The sequence below is a fragment of the Oncorhynchus masou genome, chromosome 31 (assembly GCF_036934945.1).
Source record: "Oncorhynchus masou masou isolate Uvic2021 chromosome 31, UVic_Omas_1.1, whole genome shotgun sequence".
Taxonomy (NCBI): domain Eukaryota; kingdom Metazoa; phylum Chordata; class Actinopteri; order Salmoniformes; family Salmonidae; genus Oncorhynchus; species Oncorhynchus masou.
Genome location: NC_088242.1, coordinates 65,399,088 through 65,415,019, shown reverse-complemented (window position 1 = coordinate 65,415,019; position 15,932 = coordinate 65,399,088). Strand labels below are relative to the sequence as shown.

The 15,932-nt window shown below is 44.4% G+C and overlaps 1 protein-coding gene across 2 annotated transcripts in view; it reads left to right on the top strand.

Annotated features, from left to right (window-relative positions):
- Positions 1 to 4,193, top strand: part of LOC135524277 (inactive serine protease PAMR1-like) — a 58,512-nt gene extending 54,319 nt beyond the window's left edge. The window contains exons 14-15 of one of the 2 annotated variants that reach the window (XM_064951680.1): positions 324 to 791; positions 3,962 to 4,193. In XM_064951680.1, the coding sequence (XP_064807752.1) occupies positions 324 to 791; positions 3,962 to 3,994 (501 nt within the window). In that variant the 3' untranslated portion in view covers positions 3,995 to 4,193. Of the gene's footprint in view, positions 1 to 323; positions 2,154 to 3,961 lie in introns of those variants that run through there. The other variant, XM_064951679.1, reaches the window with a different exon arrangement.
- The last annotated feature ends 11,739 nt before the right edge of the window (positions 4,194 to 15,932 follow it).

The following is a 15,932-nucleotide window of genomic DNA, read 5'->3' as shown; positions in this document are numbered from 1 at the left end:
AGTGAGGAGTGTGAGTTGCCAGGTAACAAGCCCAGCTAACATCGTCCCTCAGAGAGCCAAGCTGTCACCCTGCTTTTACGTTTGGCACAGTCTCTCTCTCTTCTTTCTACAGCTTTTCTTTTTGTCGCATCTCCTTTCTCTCTCTATTCTTTCCCGAAACATCCCTACTCTCTCTCTGATCATTCCCTCTTCATTCTGACCATCCCTTGTCTCACTGACCATACCTCCTTGCTTGTTTCTTACTCTGACCAGTTTATGTTATCTGTCTACCTTGTGATCATTTATTTTATGTCTCTCTAAACATCCCGCCTCTTCTCCTCCAGGTGGCCTCTATCTCTGTCCACCACAACTACGACCCCCTGGTCTTGGACTCAGACTTGGCCGTGATCAAGTTGCTGGACAAGGCTCGTATCGGGGAGAAGGTCCTGCCCCTCTGTCTGCCTGACACCCAGGGGGAAGAGGCGACCTCCAGAAAGGGGCTGGTGATGGGCTGGGCCCCCCTGCCGGACCCCCGGATTGGGGAAGAGGAGAGGGCCAGGGTGGGTGTGCAGCACCTGGCTGACGTGGTGCCCTGCGAGCAGCAGTATGCCCGTAATGGCGTGCCTGTGAGCGTTACAGACAACATGCTCTGCGGCCGCCAGCGACCCGACTATGGTCCATCTAACATCTGTCCTGCGGACACAGGGGGTATCCTGATCCTTCCCGCTCAGACAGGCTCCACCCAGGACCCCTCTCTTGCCTCTCCAGGGGGGCGGGACATGTCCAAAGGGGAGTGGCGGCTGCTGGGGTTGGTGAGTTTCGGGTATGACCAGGGAGAGTGTGACCCAGACCTGTTTACTGTGTACACACATGTGGCTAACTTCAAAGACTGGATAGAGAGCCATATGAAGTGAGATCACCAGGATGTGACCCACCCTGTATCTCTCTTTTCCTCCCTCCAACCAACTACACATGCTTTTTTTGCCAATCTCTCTCTTCATCATTATTCCCCGTTCCTTTTATTTGCCAACATCTTCTCCATTCTGCATTTCCCTCCTTTCTTTCCCTCCTTTCCACCGTCCCTCTTCCTGTCAAACACAGGCAGGGAGTGTGATCAGTAAAGAGCAGAGCAACACTGGACTACACAGGGCGGTGCACTGATGTTAGGGTGCCCTAACACAGCCTGATCAGGTAGACCCTCCACTCAACACAGTACTTCAGTGTTCAGGCTTTACCTTCAACCTGGTGCTACAGACTTGAAAACGACTTGAAAACCAGTACCCTCTGGCCTCTGGGAAAACCTGGTTTTCATTGTATTCTTTGATATGTATATATATATATATATATATATATATAATGTAATGTATTAGTATTATTATGGCTGTGCACATGGCTCAAGTGATGTACATATTTTATAGAAGGACAGCAAAGCCATGTTTTTAATTAACGATATGTGGGTGTGTGTGAAGACACAGTGGTCTGATTGGAGTTGATCACGGAGAGTGGTTCTGTGAGCTTTAATCCAGTATTAATTCAAGGAGACCCATATGATTGTAATAAATAGAGATGAAAGAGAGAACCTGGCGCTTGCTATGCAAATCAGCCAGCCGTTCAGCCAGGGCCAATTCTCCAGCGAAAGCCTATGAATTAATCCAGGTCAAATATGCACAATGAAAGGCTTCAATTGAACCTGATATTTTTTAGAACAGCTCCCTCTTACATGCCTACCCAGTTAATAAAGTACATATAATGAAGTTAATCACTTAAGTGTTGACCCCTCTGCTAGTATCTAAAGAGTAATTGAGGGAAGTAATTCACGGAGAAACATTTAGCCACAGGGTGGATGTATCAAAACATCCATTTCTATGGAGGGATGCTCACGGCCAGAGTGACTGAGGATCCACACACACCAAAGTCATGCTCACTTCACTTCCTCTATTACCCGTGTACTTACAATAGATGTACAAAAACAACTACAGAATAAGCTCACAAGTCCAGCACACATGTTGTATGATCATCTATCATGACTACGTTCATGATTGATTCTGTAATATATATTTTCATGTAATGGGACACAATAAACACATAGATATAGAAATCTCCTGGATCATTAAAACGGACATTTACCCAATCACGACTAACCGCACATATCACTATAGAAACCAGAAAATATATGTTCCAATTTACATCCAAAATGTCACCCTATTCCCTACATAGAGCACTACTTTTGAGCAGAGCCCCTTGTGCTCTGGTCAAAATTAGTACACTCTAGGAATTGAGTGCCATTTGGTATTCACATGTGGAGAGATTTCCTCGTCCTGAAAACAAAGGAGCTGTCGCACTGTAATAACTGATGAACCATGAGATGTTGAGTGAGTGACTCATCAGTCTAGTCGTCTATAGGAGGACCAGCCATAGCCACATCAGACCGAGTCCACAGCCTCCTAGGTGGGCGGAGGGATCAAGCCTGGAAAGATACACACATAGATCAAAGCACACACCAAGGGGAAATAATGTGTGTGTCCATTGTTCTCTGTATTACATATACCTTACCCGACCCTGCCCTTTCTCTCACACACTCTCTGTCTCCCTCTCTTGCACACGGACACACACACACACACACACACACACACACACACACACACACACACACACACACACACACACACACACACACACACACACACACACACACACACACACACACACACACACACACACACACAGTCTGAAGATGTACTTCTATCATGTTGGGAGAGCTGCTGTGTCTGTGGTTGGTTGATAGGCATGAGTCATGAGTTATGAGTCATGAGGATTCTGGGAATGATAATAAGCTAGTGTTACTGGTGATACTTAGGCTGGGATGCCATCAGTATCATAGCCCTTCAAAGCTTAGGAAAAGTAATCCATCGCTGCATAGCTTTAGAACACCTACTCAATCAAGAGTTTTTCTTTATTTGTACTATTTTCTACAATGTAGAATAATAGTGAAGACCTCAAAACTATGGCATAGCGCATATGGAAACCATGTAGTAACCAACAAAGTGTTAAACAAATCCAAATATATTTATATTTGAGATTCTTAAAATAGCCGCCCTTTGCCTTGATGACAGCTTTGCAAACTCTTGGCATTCTCTCATCCAGATTCATGACGTAGTCACCTGGAATGCATTTCAATTAACAGGTGTGCATTCTTAAACGTTAATTTCTGGCATTTATTTCCTTCTTAATTAATGCGTTTGAGCCAATCAGTTGTGATGTGTGTGTGTGTGTGTGTGTGTGTGTGTGTGTGTGTGTGTGTGTGAGCAGTTTAAGAGCAGCTCAAATAAGCAAAGAGAAATGACAGTCCATCGTTACGTTACGACATGAAGGTCAGTCATTAAGGAACATTTCAAGAACTTGGAAAGTTTCTTCAAGTGCCGTCGCAAAAACCATCAAGCACTATGATGAAACTGGCTCTCATGAGGACCGCAACAGAAAAGGAAGACCCAGAGTTACCCCTGCTGCAGAGGATAAGTTCATTAGAGTTACCAGGCTCAGAAATTAGCAGGCCATATAAATGCTTCACAGAGTTCAAGTAACAGACACATCTCAACATCAACTGTTCAGAGGAGACTGTGTGAATCGGGCCTTCATGTTCAAATTGCTGCAAAGAAATCACTACTAAAGGACACTAATAAGAAGAAGAGACTTGCTTGAAACATGAGCAATGGACATTAGACCGGTGGAAATTTGTCCTAAGGTCTGGAGTCCAGATTTGAGATTTTTGGTTCCAACCGCCGTGTCTTTGTGAGATGAGGTGGGGGTGAACAGATGATCTCTGCATGTGTTTTCTCCACCGTAAAGCATGGAGGAGGTGGTGCTAGGGTGTGGGGGTGCTTTGCTGCTGACACTTAACCAGCATAGCTTCCACAGCATTCTGCAAAGATAAGCAATCCCATCTGGTTTGCGCTTAGTGGGACTTGTTTTTGTTTTTCTACAGGACAATGACCCAACACACGTCCAGGCTGTGTAAGGGCTATTTTACTAAGAAGGAGAGTGATGTAGTGCTGCATCAGATGACCTGACCTCCATTATCCCCTGACTTCAACCAAATGAGATGGTATGGGATGAGACGGACCACAGAGTGAAGGAAAAGCATCCAGCAAGTGCTCAGCATATGTGGGAACTCCTTCATGACTGTTGGAAAAGCATTCCAGGTGAAGCTGGTTGAGAGAATGCCAAGAGTTTGCAAAGCTGTTGTCAAGGCAACGGGTGGCTATTTCAAGAATCTCAAATATAAAATACATTTTGATTTGTTAAACACTTATTTGGTTACTAAATTATTCCATTTATGTTATTTCATAGTTGTAATGTCTCCACTATTATTCTACAATATAGAAAGTAGTAAAAATAAAGAAAAACCCTTGAATGAGTATGTGTTCTAAAACTTTTGACCGGTAGCGTATACTGTTTGAGATTAAAAAACAATTGTGGCCTCATGACAATGTGAAATGGAAATGTCAGTGAGATCGTTGATTGCACAGGAAAATGATAGGAAGCCTCTTTGGAGGTGCTTCGACAACACCTACAATATTGCATATGCATGCTGAGAGACGGCACATCAGAGAAGGCTGATGGGAGGAGCTATAGGAGGAAGGGCTCATTGTAATGGCTGGAATAGAATAAATGGAAAGTTCTCAAACACATCAAACACATCGAAACCACATGTTTGACTCCATTCCATTGATTCCATTCCAGCCATTACAATGACCCTGTCCTCCTATAGCTCTTCCCACCTGCCTCCTCTGCATCATATTGTAGAAAACCTGATGTTGGCAACAATGACATTCTGGCCATAACCTTCCCTTGGACCCTCACTGCCCTGGCAGGAACTACCTATACAAAGAATACTTGGATGGAGATCGAAGTTCAATAAAACCTTCGGATGGACGGCAACCTAGAGACAATTTACTTTCTCTTGTACACAGGAACAAGATTTATGAAAGCTTTTTTGTCTCTTTTCCCCGGCTGTTTACTGGAAATGGACAAGGGCCTCATTTAGGCCTCAAATTCCCCTGAGGAGAGATCTATTCTACCCAGGCTGGAAGCAGACTCGTTCTCAGGCTCCTGTTAGCTCACTGGCCATCATCAGTAGAGTGGGCCAACACTTCAACATAACCTGACTCATCTGCTGGGAACTAGAGAATGACCCTAAGACCAGTGGAAAGCACTTGACAATACTAACAAAAGGGATGCGATGAAGGCTCTATAGTGTGTTTGCACTTAAGAGGCGGAGGGGCAAGGCGCTTGACACCTGACATACACTAAATGTCCGTTCACAGTCCAGTTTCCCAGTCAAACCCAGCTGTAGTATGGATCCCGCAAGCATTGCATGTTCTTTAGAGCTCAGCGCTGATGGCTCTACACAGCAGAGCATGTGAGCTATATGACTATGGGCTCATTGTAATGGCTGGAATGGTATCAATAGAACGGAGTCAAGCACATTGTATTCATGTGTTTAGTACCATTCCATTGATTCCATTCCAGCCATTACAATGAAGATGTCTTCTTATACTGTAGCTCCCCTCACCAGCCTCTTATGCTACACTGAAAAAAAAGGTTCTTAAATGGTTCTTCCTCAGCTCTTAAGGTTCTTCAAAATTCTAAAAGGTTCTTTCATAAATGTATGGAAGATTCCTGCAGATGTGTCCATTTCAAAGCACACAGCAAATCGTTGATTTTTCAGTTGTTAATTAACATTCAGTGGCGTTAAAGAACCCAAATGTTCACGTTAATGACCAGAGTTGAACCAAAACCACCACCATCACTATCATATTTCCCAGCATGATGCAAGTAGAATTGTCATTTTTAATATCTACAGTTGAAGTCAGAAGTTTACATACACCTTAGCCAAATACATTCAAACTCAGTTTTTCACAATTCCTGACATTTAATCCTAACAAAAATTCCCTGTCTTAGGTCAGTTAGGATCACCACTTTATTTTAAGAATGTGAAATGTCAGAATAAAAATAAAAAAAATAAAAAATCAAATGTATTTATATAGCCCTTGGTACATCAGCTGATATCTCAAAGTTCTGTACAGAAACCCAGCCTAAAACCCCAAACAGCAAGCTATGCAGGTGTTGAAGCATGTTGGCTAGGAAAACCTCCCTAGAAAGCCCAAAACCTAGGAAGAAACCTAGAGAGGAACCAGGCTATGAGGGGTGGCCAGTCCTCTTCTGGCTGTGCCAGGTGGAGATTATAACAGAACATGGCCCAGATGTTCAAATGTTCATAATTGACCAGCATGGTCAAATAATTGGTCTGGGACAGGTCAGGATTCCATAGTCGCAGGCAGAACAGTTGAATAATAGTAGAGCAAATTATTTATTTCAGCTCTGATTTCTTTCATCACATTCCCAGCGGGTCAGAAGTTTACATACAATCAATTAGTATTTGGTAGCATTGCCTTTAAATTGTTTAACTTGGGTCAAATGTTTCAGGAGCCTTCCACAAGCTTCCCACAATACGTTGGGTGAATTCTGTCCCATTCCTCCTGACAGAGCTGGTGTAACTGAGTCAGCTTTCTAGGCTTCCTTGTTCACACATGCTTTTTCAGTTCTGCCCAAAAATGTTCTATAGGATTGAGGACAGCGATTTGTGATGGCCACTCCAATACCTTGGCTTTGTTGTGTCGTAGTAGAATCAACCTTTTTGCCACAACTTTGGAAGTATGTTTGAGGTCATTGTCTATTTGGAAGACCCATTTGCGACCAAGCTTCAACTTCCTGACTGATGTCTTGAGATGTTGCTTCAATATATCCATATAATTTTCCTCCCTCGTGATGCCATCTATTTTGTAAGGTGCACCAGTCCCTCCTACAGCAAAGCACCCCCACAACATGATGCTGCCACCACCATGCTTGGTGGGTTGGGATGCTGTTCTTCGGCTTGCAAGCCTCCCCGTTTTTCCTCCAAACATAACGATGGTCATTATGTCCAAACAGTCCTATTTTTGTTTCATCAGACCAGAGGAAATTTCTCCAAAATGTACAATCTTTGTCCCCATGTGCAGTTGCAAGCAATAGTCTGGCTTTTCTATGGCAGTTTTGGAGCAGTGGCTTCTTCCTTGCTGAGCGGCCTTTCAGGTTATGTTGATATAGGACTCGTTTTACTGTGGATATAGATACCTTTGTACCTGTTTCCTCCAGCATCTTCACAAGGTCCTTTGCTGTTGTTCTGGGATTGATTTTCACATTTGCACCAAAGTACGTGGTCCCACTATTGTTTGAACAGATGAACGTGGTACCTTCAGGCGTTTGGAAATTGTTCCCAAGGATTAACCGGACTTGTGGAGGTCTACAATTGTTTTTCTGAGGTCTTGGCTGATTTCTTTTAATTTTCCCATGATGTCAAGCAAAGAGGCACTGAGTTTGAAGGTAGGCCTTGAAATACATCTACAGGGACACCTCTGTTATGCACAAAGTAGATGTCCTAACCAACTTGCCAAAACTATAGTTTGTTAACATTGAGTGTCTGAAAACATGAGTTTTAATGACTCCAACCTAAGTGTATGTAGACTTCCGACTTCAACTGTATGTTTTTGCATTGATTGCTTTATTAATCTCATGCTATTCAATTATAAATAGCATGCATTTTTCTAAACTATTCCTATCTGTTACTTGGAGTTATCGCAAACCGTAGATGTATCGCAAATGTAGTCTCATTTGTTAGTGTTCCCAACCCTGGTAGTCTTTCTGAATGCAAGTTGCAGGTGAATAAAAATTCCAAAAGTTGGATATCTCCACTCTGGCTGGATTCCAATAGGACAAATTCCAATAATGTGAATTGCAAGCCTGATATGGCCTGGAACCCATTCGTCTCAGGCCACTGTGTTAGGGTAAACTTGGCCAGCAAAAAAGGCTGCATGAAATATGTATTGACTAAAATAAGACCATTTGAATTATAATATATTCACTGAGGATCTAATTTGGTGAAGGTCACAGGACAGAATATGAATGTACTTATGCAACAAGCATGTCTCTGTCACTATCAGGAATCAAGGTAAGACCCAAGTCCGGACTGTGTGAAGTAACAATGTTTATTGTAACGCCAGGGGCAGGCAAACAACAGGTAAAGGAAGGCAGGCTCAGGGTCAGTTAGAGGCAGAGTTCAATAATCCAGAGGTGGAGCAAAGGTACCGGATGGCAGGCAGGCTCAGGGTCAGGCAGAGGTCAATAATCCAGAGGTGGGACAATGGTACAGGATGGCAAGCAGGCAGGCTCGGGGTCAGGTAGAGGTCAATAATCCAGAGGTGGGACAATGGTACAGGATAGCAGGCAGGCTCGGGGTCAGACAGAGGTCAATAATCCAGAGGTGGGACAATGGTACAGGATGGCAAGCAGGCAGGCTCGGGGTCAGGTAGAGGTCAATAATCCAGAGGTGGGACAATGGTACAGGATGGCAGGCAGGCAGGTTCGGGGTCAGGCAGTGGTCAATAATCCAGAGGTGGGACAATGGTAGAGGATGGCAGGCAGGCTCAGGGTCAGGCAGAGGTCAATAATCCAGAGGTGGGACAAATGTACAGGATGGCAGACAGGCTCAGGGTCAGGCAGAGGTCAATAATCCAGAGGTGGGACAATGGTACAGGACAGCAGACAGGCTCAGGGACAGGCAGAGTGGTCAGGCGGGCGGGTACAAGGTCAGGCAAGGGTAAAGAAGCAGGAGGATGACAAAAAGAGAGGCAGGGAAAAGACAGAAGCAGACAGGACAGACGCTGGTAAACTTGAGAAACATGACTAACTGGCAACAGACAAACAGAAAACACAGGTATAAGTACACAGGTGATCATGGGGAAGATGGGTGACACCTGGAGGAGGTTGAGACAAGCACAAGGACAGGTGAAACAGATCAGGGCATGACAGTCACCAGTCATGGATGGTACTGGTAACTCTAAGTCTAGCTCAAAATGCACTGGGAAATATGCAAATAAGGCTTAAAACCCTACAGCATGGCTATTCAATTCCGGTCCTGGAGGGCCGAAAAAGATCTAGTTTGGGAATTTTGTAAGAACTATCCCATTTATGGTTCTTCAGAGACCCTAAAATGGTTCCCCTACGGCATTGCTATCAAGAACCTTATTTGGTTCCAATTTGCACCTTTATTTTTAAGAGTGTACGCGCACACGTAACACACACACACAAACAACACATACAAACATGCAACACAGTCATTGGCGCTCCAGGGACAGGGAATTACACAACAAAGAGATGGCTCTCTTTCCTGACAACACAGGAGAACTGTGGCAGTAGTCTTGTGATGTTCTCAGGGTTTTGCTGTGTCCATGGAGACCATGCATTTACATTTAATCTCTTCTCGGGTGTTCTGTGATGTGTTTACCTCCCCTCGCTATATCTACCACACGACACACACACACACTCAACCACCACCACCCAAGCTCCGGATCTACTCCCCCTGCCTGCTACCCCTCCCTCCCCTCTCCATCTTCACCTTCACCCTCTGCTTGGCAATGAGGGACTTTAGGTACCAAACAGAACACATACTGTACGCAGTATGTTATTCAGTCAAACACTGTACATGCACAGACAAATATATTTGCACACACAAGCACAAGTACTGTATATTCACATATTACTGCACACACACGCACACACACGTTTTGTTGTGCGTTTTCAGCCCAGGATGTGATTTCACCATCATCCATATGCAGGCCTCTGATGGAGGTTCCCAGGCAGAAGCAACAATGTAATTTAGGGCTCTATTCAAGTCAAATCCCAGAAGGTCAGCTTTAAATCGTGATAGAAATTTTAAGGCAATGTTCCCAATCCAGCAGAGGCTGCATTCACGGTAAATGCTGCGTTTGTCGGCTCATTGGGAAATTACCTTCATATTTCTATCGCAGAATCTGTAACGCTTGTGCTTTACAGATTGAATAGAGACCTTAGTTTATTTGGCTTCCACCACAGCAGAAACCATGTATGGAATTCTGGAGCATGTAACTGCTGCTCACAGAGAGGGATAGAGAGAGAGAGAGTGAGAGAGGCCCTGGATACCTTGAATATAAACACAGCAACAAACCAGAGGTAGCCTAGAGCCTAGCCTTCTACTGGTTAACAGTAATACACTCTGTACTCCTGATGTTGTTATTGGTTTTAAATCACCCATTCAAAGATGCGGCTTAAGCTTATGGTTCAGTCTTGAGCTACACCCACCTCACAACACAATATCTATATCTTCCTTCCCTAACCACTACCAGAGGCATTCCCCGGGAAACGATGGCTTTATTACTCTCTAAGGCACTTCCGTGATTGCCCCTCGGAGGCCACAGGCCATGCGGGCCCAAGCCCATTAAGGCTAGGGTTACTTTTCCTTTCATTACAGAGTCATCTACACTGAGTATACAATACATAAATGGCTCTTTCTATGACATAGACTGACCAGGTGAATGCAGGTGAAAGCTATGATTCCTTATTGGTGTCACTTGTTAAATCCACTTCAATCAGTGTAGATGAAGGGGAGGAGACAGGCTAAAGGAGTTTTAAGCAATTTGTCAATTGAGACATGGATTGTGTGTGTGTGTGCCATTCAGAGGGTGAATTGGCAAGATCCAACTCAATATCAGAAAGATGTCCCTAATGTTTGGTATACTCAGTGTATATAGCTGTGTAGCCTTTAACACCCCTCCCCTTAGACATACAGTACATTAAACATCTAGGATATTCAACAATTATTATACATTAGTAAAAGCAGCACAATGAACAGTACACCTACCTCACCCATAAAGCACTTGAGCATGAAAGAGTGAGTCGACTCTTGATAAACACAATGGCTTGGGACAAAATATGTACCAGCCGTGGCTCAAGTAGCTTAGAGACGGAAATAACAATGAATATCCACCAACAAACTGTATTCTCGAACTGGCTGAATATGAGAATGGAAATCCATTCTTGAATAATATCCTGAAGTGGTATCGATATTGAACACATTGTTTCCATATGGGGAAGAATGGTAGAAGAGCTGTCAGACTTTAGTACATTACTCAATGACATTGACCCTAGTCTCAAATTCACTACTTAATTAATGTGACACTAAGTGCGTTCCCTACCTCGCTATGTGGATTGAGAAATCAAATGGAACCCAAACTCTGTACCGAAAAGAAACGGAGAGAAATACTATACTACAGGAGGACAGCTTTCGCCCAGAGCCAATAAAAAGATGACTTCAAAGAAGCCAGTTTTTCAGGCTGTGCCATTTATGCCACTCGACAGTCTATCTAGAAAAAGCAGTGGAGATGCGCAATAGGTTTCTAATAAGAGGCTACAGTACAAAACGCTGGATGAAGCTCTTAATATGGGACTAGGGAAAACACGAGATGAACTCATACAAAAGATACCCACTAGAGCTAAAGAATACTCAGTAATGTTCAACATCACATATATTTTGAACTCGAGCAAAGTGGGAGGGAGATGCTGTCAAGAATCACTGGCGTGTTTTATCATCTGATGCAGCTTTGCCGGCTGAATTTAAGAACCCACAATTTACAGTATATAGGAGAGGTCGCAATTTACGCCTCGTTGGCCCAAGCTAACCGCCAGCCACAAAATAAAATGTATGTCCTCTTCCGAACAGTAGCTATAAATGCAGAGGCATAGTGCAACAACATGAAGTGTGAATATTTCTGCCACCCACATACAGGAAAACGGTTCCAAATAAATGGCAGTATTACCTCCAACCATGTTATCGCCATGATTAAATGTTCATGTGGGCTGTGTTATAAATGAAAAACCTCTCGTTCTCTCAAACAGAGAATTAGTGAACATAAAAGTTAAATTAGGAGAAATGACAGGGATTGTCATGTCGCAGTAGATTTTAATGACCTAAAACATGGCATTTCCACCTTTAGATTTTGTGGCATAGAGAAAGTTAAGATATCAGAGAGGAGGTGATATAAATAGTACACTGAGCAAAAGAGATTATTTTGGGATTTTCACCCTCCAGGCATTATTCCCAAAAGGTCTTAATGATGATGCCCATGCATGTACTGTTCTAAATGTGAACATGAACTAATGTCTTGTCATTCATCATTTCAGCCTACTCTATACCAAATGATTTGAAAGGGTGAAGTCCTCATTGTGGTTTTACAAACGTGTTTGATACGTTTTATGTACACACTTTATTCTAATATTTATGAAACGCACATTGTTATAGTTGGTACACGTTTATTTTTCCTTGATTGTGGGTGGAGCAATGTCTACATAAGGGCGCAAATTAAAAATACCCACAAAAGCTCTGACAACGGCCTTGAGGCCAGTACATAAAGCTTAATAAAGAATGGGGATACATTGCACCTGCAACAAAGTAAGTTCAGATGTGCAAGTGCAGTTTGAATTCAGTTGCAAATACAGTGATTTTACTGCAAATACAGTGATTTTAGAAAGTATTCAGACCCCTCAACTTTTTCCACATTTGGTTATGTTACAGCCTTATTCTAACATTGACTTGTCATGCCCTGACGTGAGATATCTGTGTTTTCTTTATATTTTGGTTAGATCAGGGTGTGACTAGGGTGGGTACGCTAGTTTTTGTATTGTCTGTTTTTTTTTGAATGTCTAGGGTTTTTGTAGGTCTAAGTTATTTGTATGTCTCTGGTGGCCTGATATGGTTCCCAATCAGATGCAGCTGTTTATCGTTGATCATATTTAGTTAGCCATTTCCCTTTGGTGTTTGTGGGATCTTGTCTATGTGTAGTTGCCTGTCAGTACTTGTTTGTATAGCTTCAAGTTTTGTTTTGTTATTTTGTTTGTTCAGTGTTCATTCTTTAAATAAATAAGAATGTACGCATACAATGCTGCGCCTTGGCCCGATCCTTATAACGAATGTGACAGAAGATCCCACCAACAAAGGACCAAGCAGCGTGTTCAGGAGGAATGGACCTGGGAGGAGATTCTGGATGGAGCAGGACCCTGGACGCAGGCTGGGGAGTATCGCCGTCCTCAGGAGGAGATAGAGGCAGCGAAAGCAGAACAGCGATATTACGAGGACGACGAGACAAACAAGAGATTCAGCCCCAAAAAGTTTTGGGGGGCGGCACACGGAGTGGTCGGCGGAGCCGAGGGCTGAACCAGAGCCAGTCAGGGAGTCGAGTGAGGAGCTCGACGCAAGATTCCGGAGAGAAGTGCTAGCATTGAGAAGTTATGCAGTGATGCACATGGTGTCTCCAGTGCGCATTCATAGCACGGTGCGCTCTATTCCAGCTCCCCGCATTGGCCGGGCTAGAATGGGCATCCAGCCAAGAAGGATGGTGCCGGCTCAGGGCTCCTGATCTCCAGTACACCTCCTTGGACCAGGATATCCTACGCCGGTTCTATGCACTGTGTCTCTGGTGCGTCTGCACAGCCCAGTGCGTCCTGTGCCAGCGCCCCGCATTTGCAGGGCGAAAATAAACATCCAGTCAGGACGGGTTGTGCCAGCTCTATGCTCCAGACCTCCAGTGCGTCTCCACAGTCCAGTACGTCCTGTGCCTCCTCTCCGCACTCGCCCTGAGGTGCGTGTCATCAGCCCAGTACCACCTGTACCGGTCCCACGCATCAGAACTCCAGTGCGCCTTCACAGTCCAGTACGTCCTGTGCCTCCTCTCCGCACTTGCCCTGTGGTGCGTTTCATCAGCCCGGCACCACCAGTACCGGTCCTACGCATCAGGCCTCTAGTGCGCCTCCACAGGCCAGTATGTCCTGTTCCTTCTCCTCGCACTCGCCCTGAGGTGCGTGTCATCAGCCTGGTACCACCAGTGCCGGCACCACGCATCAGACCTCCAGTGCGTCTCCGCAGTCCAGTACGTCCTGTGCCTCCTCCCCGCACTCACCCTGAGGTGCGTGTCATCAGCCCGGTACCACCGGTACCGGTCCCACGCATAAGGCATCCAGTGCGCCTCCACAATCCACAGCTTCTGGCGACAGTTCCCAGTCCAGAACCTCCAACGACGGTCCACAGTCCGGAACCTCCAGCGACGGTCCCCATTCTGGGGTCTCCAGCAACGGTTCCCAGTCCAGATCCTCCTGCAATGAGCCACGGTCCGGTTCTACAAAGGCAGAGGGATCAGCGTAAAGAGGGGGGGCTGCGTCCAGAACCGGAGCCGCCACTGAGGGTAGATGCCCACCGGAACCCTCCCTTATAGGTTCAGGTTTGCGGCCGGGAGTCCGCACCTTTGGGGGGGGGGGAGTTTTTTGTATGTCTAGAGTTTTTGTAGGTCTAGGTGATTTGTATGTCTATGGTGGCCTGATAAGGTTCCCAGTCAGAGGCAGCTGTTTATTGTTGTCTCTAATTGGGGATCATATTTAGGTAGCCATTTCCCTTTGGTGTTTGTGGGATCTTGTCTATGTATAGCTTCACGGTTCGTTTTGTTATTTTGTTAGTTTGTTCAGTGTTCATTCTTTAAATAAATAAGAATGTACGCATACAACGCTGCACCTTGGTCTGATCCTTATAACGCACGTTTTTTTCATCAATACCCCATAATGACAAAACAAAAACATTTTTTTTTAAACATTTTTTTAAATGGACATAAAAATAAAACTGATATCACATTTACATAAGTATTCAGACCCTTTACTCAGTACTTTGATGAAGCATCTTTTGCAGCGATTTCAGCCTTGACTCTTCTTGGGTATGACGCTACAAGCTTGGCACACCTGTATTTGGGGAGTTTCTCCCATTCTTCTCTGCAGATCCTCTCAAGCTCTGTTAGAAGAAAAATCTGTCAATGTGCCCTTGAGCAAGGCTGTTAACCCTAATTGCTCCTGGGTTGTGGTTGATAATGGCAGATCCTTAATGTGACCCCATTCTCCAAGGGTATCTCAGGGAGAGTGGGATATGCAAAAATCTCATGTCCAATTAATACACACCTAATTATGATAACTGTCTTTTCATGCTAGGCAAGGATCATATATTCTAACTGTATTTCCAGGTGCACCATTGAAGCCATGTGTAGACTGTTAGACCATAAAACTTCTTATAGCACAAGCATGTTTATAGTATGCTGTAGTATGCAATTTTGGCTGCTGTCCAGGTGTATTTAGCACATGTCCTTTAGTCCATAGGCACCTGAGCAATGAGGAAACGGAGCAGCTGCATCCCCCTTTCAAAATAGGGGAGCAAACATGTGTTTTTGCACCCCCCACTTTTTACCAGAAAATGATCGTGATCCGTTGGGTCATCTGTCATTTTCAATGGTTAGTAATGTTTTGAGCTCGTCTGTATTAAAATATATATGTCCATTTTATTGATGATATAATAATTAACAGATTGCATCAAGATGAATGGTTTTGCTTTGCTCCTGCGCGCTGCTGTTATTGTTCCTTGCAGTCAGAATGCACTAGTTGTACCACTGGTGTTTAAAATGAAAAGGCACCTGCAAAAGAAAATGGTCTTTTGTCTTTAAGAACCATGATAAGCACGGGTCTGATTACCCTTTGCGGTAGTGCAGACTACAGCCTACCAAAGGATGCACCTTAGCAGAAAACTGCATGTTCCGTAGCTGGCAGGCTGTCAATGAGTAGCTCACAAGTAGATAGCGAGAAATAATCAGTAGGCCACAGGAGGCTGCTGGGGGGGGAGGATGGCTTGTAATAATGCTGGAACGGCGCGAATGGAATGGCACCAAACATACAGTACCAGTCAAAAGTTTGGACACACTTAGTTATTCAAGGGTTTTTCTTTATTTTTACTATTTTCTGCCAGCTACGAGCTTTCGTTTACTGGCCCAACGCTCTACCCTCTAGGCTACCTGCCAACCTATAACCTAGGGGCGATCAAACACCCCATTGGGCCCCTAGCACTCACTCTCACATCAATTGATCATGTTTCCTTCATCATACTCCACATAGCTAAAATGACTTAAATAAAGTTTCTTCTGCACTCAACATGTCTGTGCCTATCCCACTGTCATCAACCC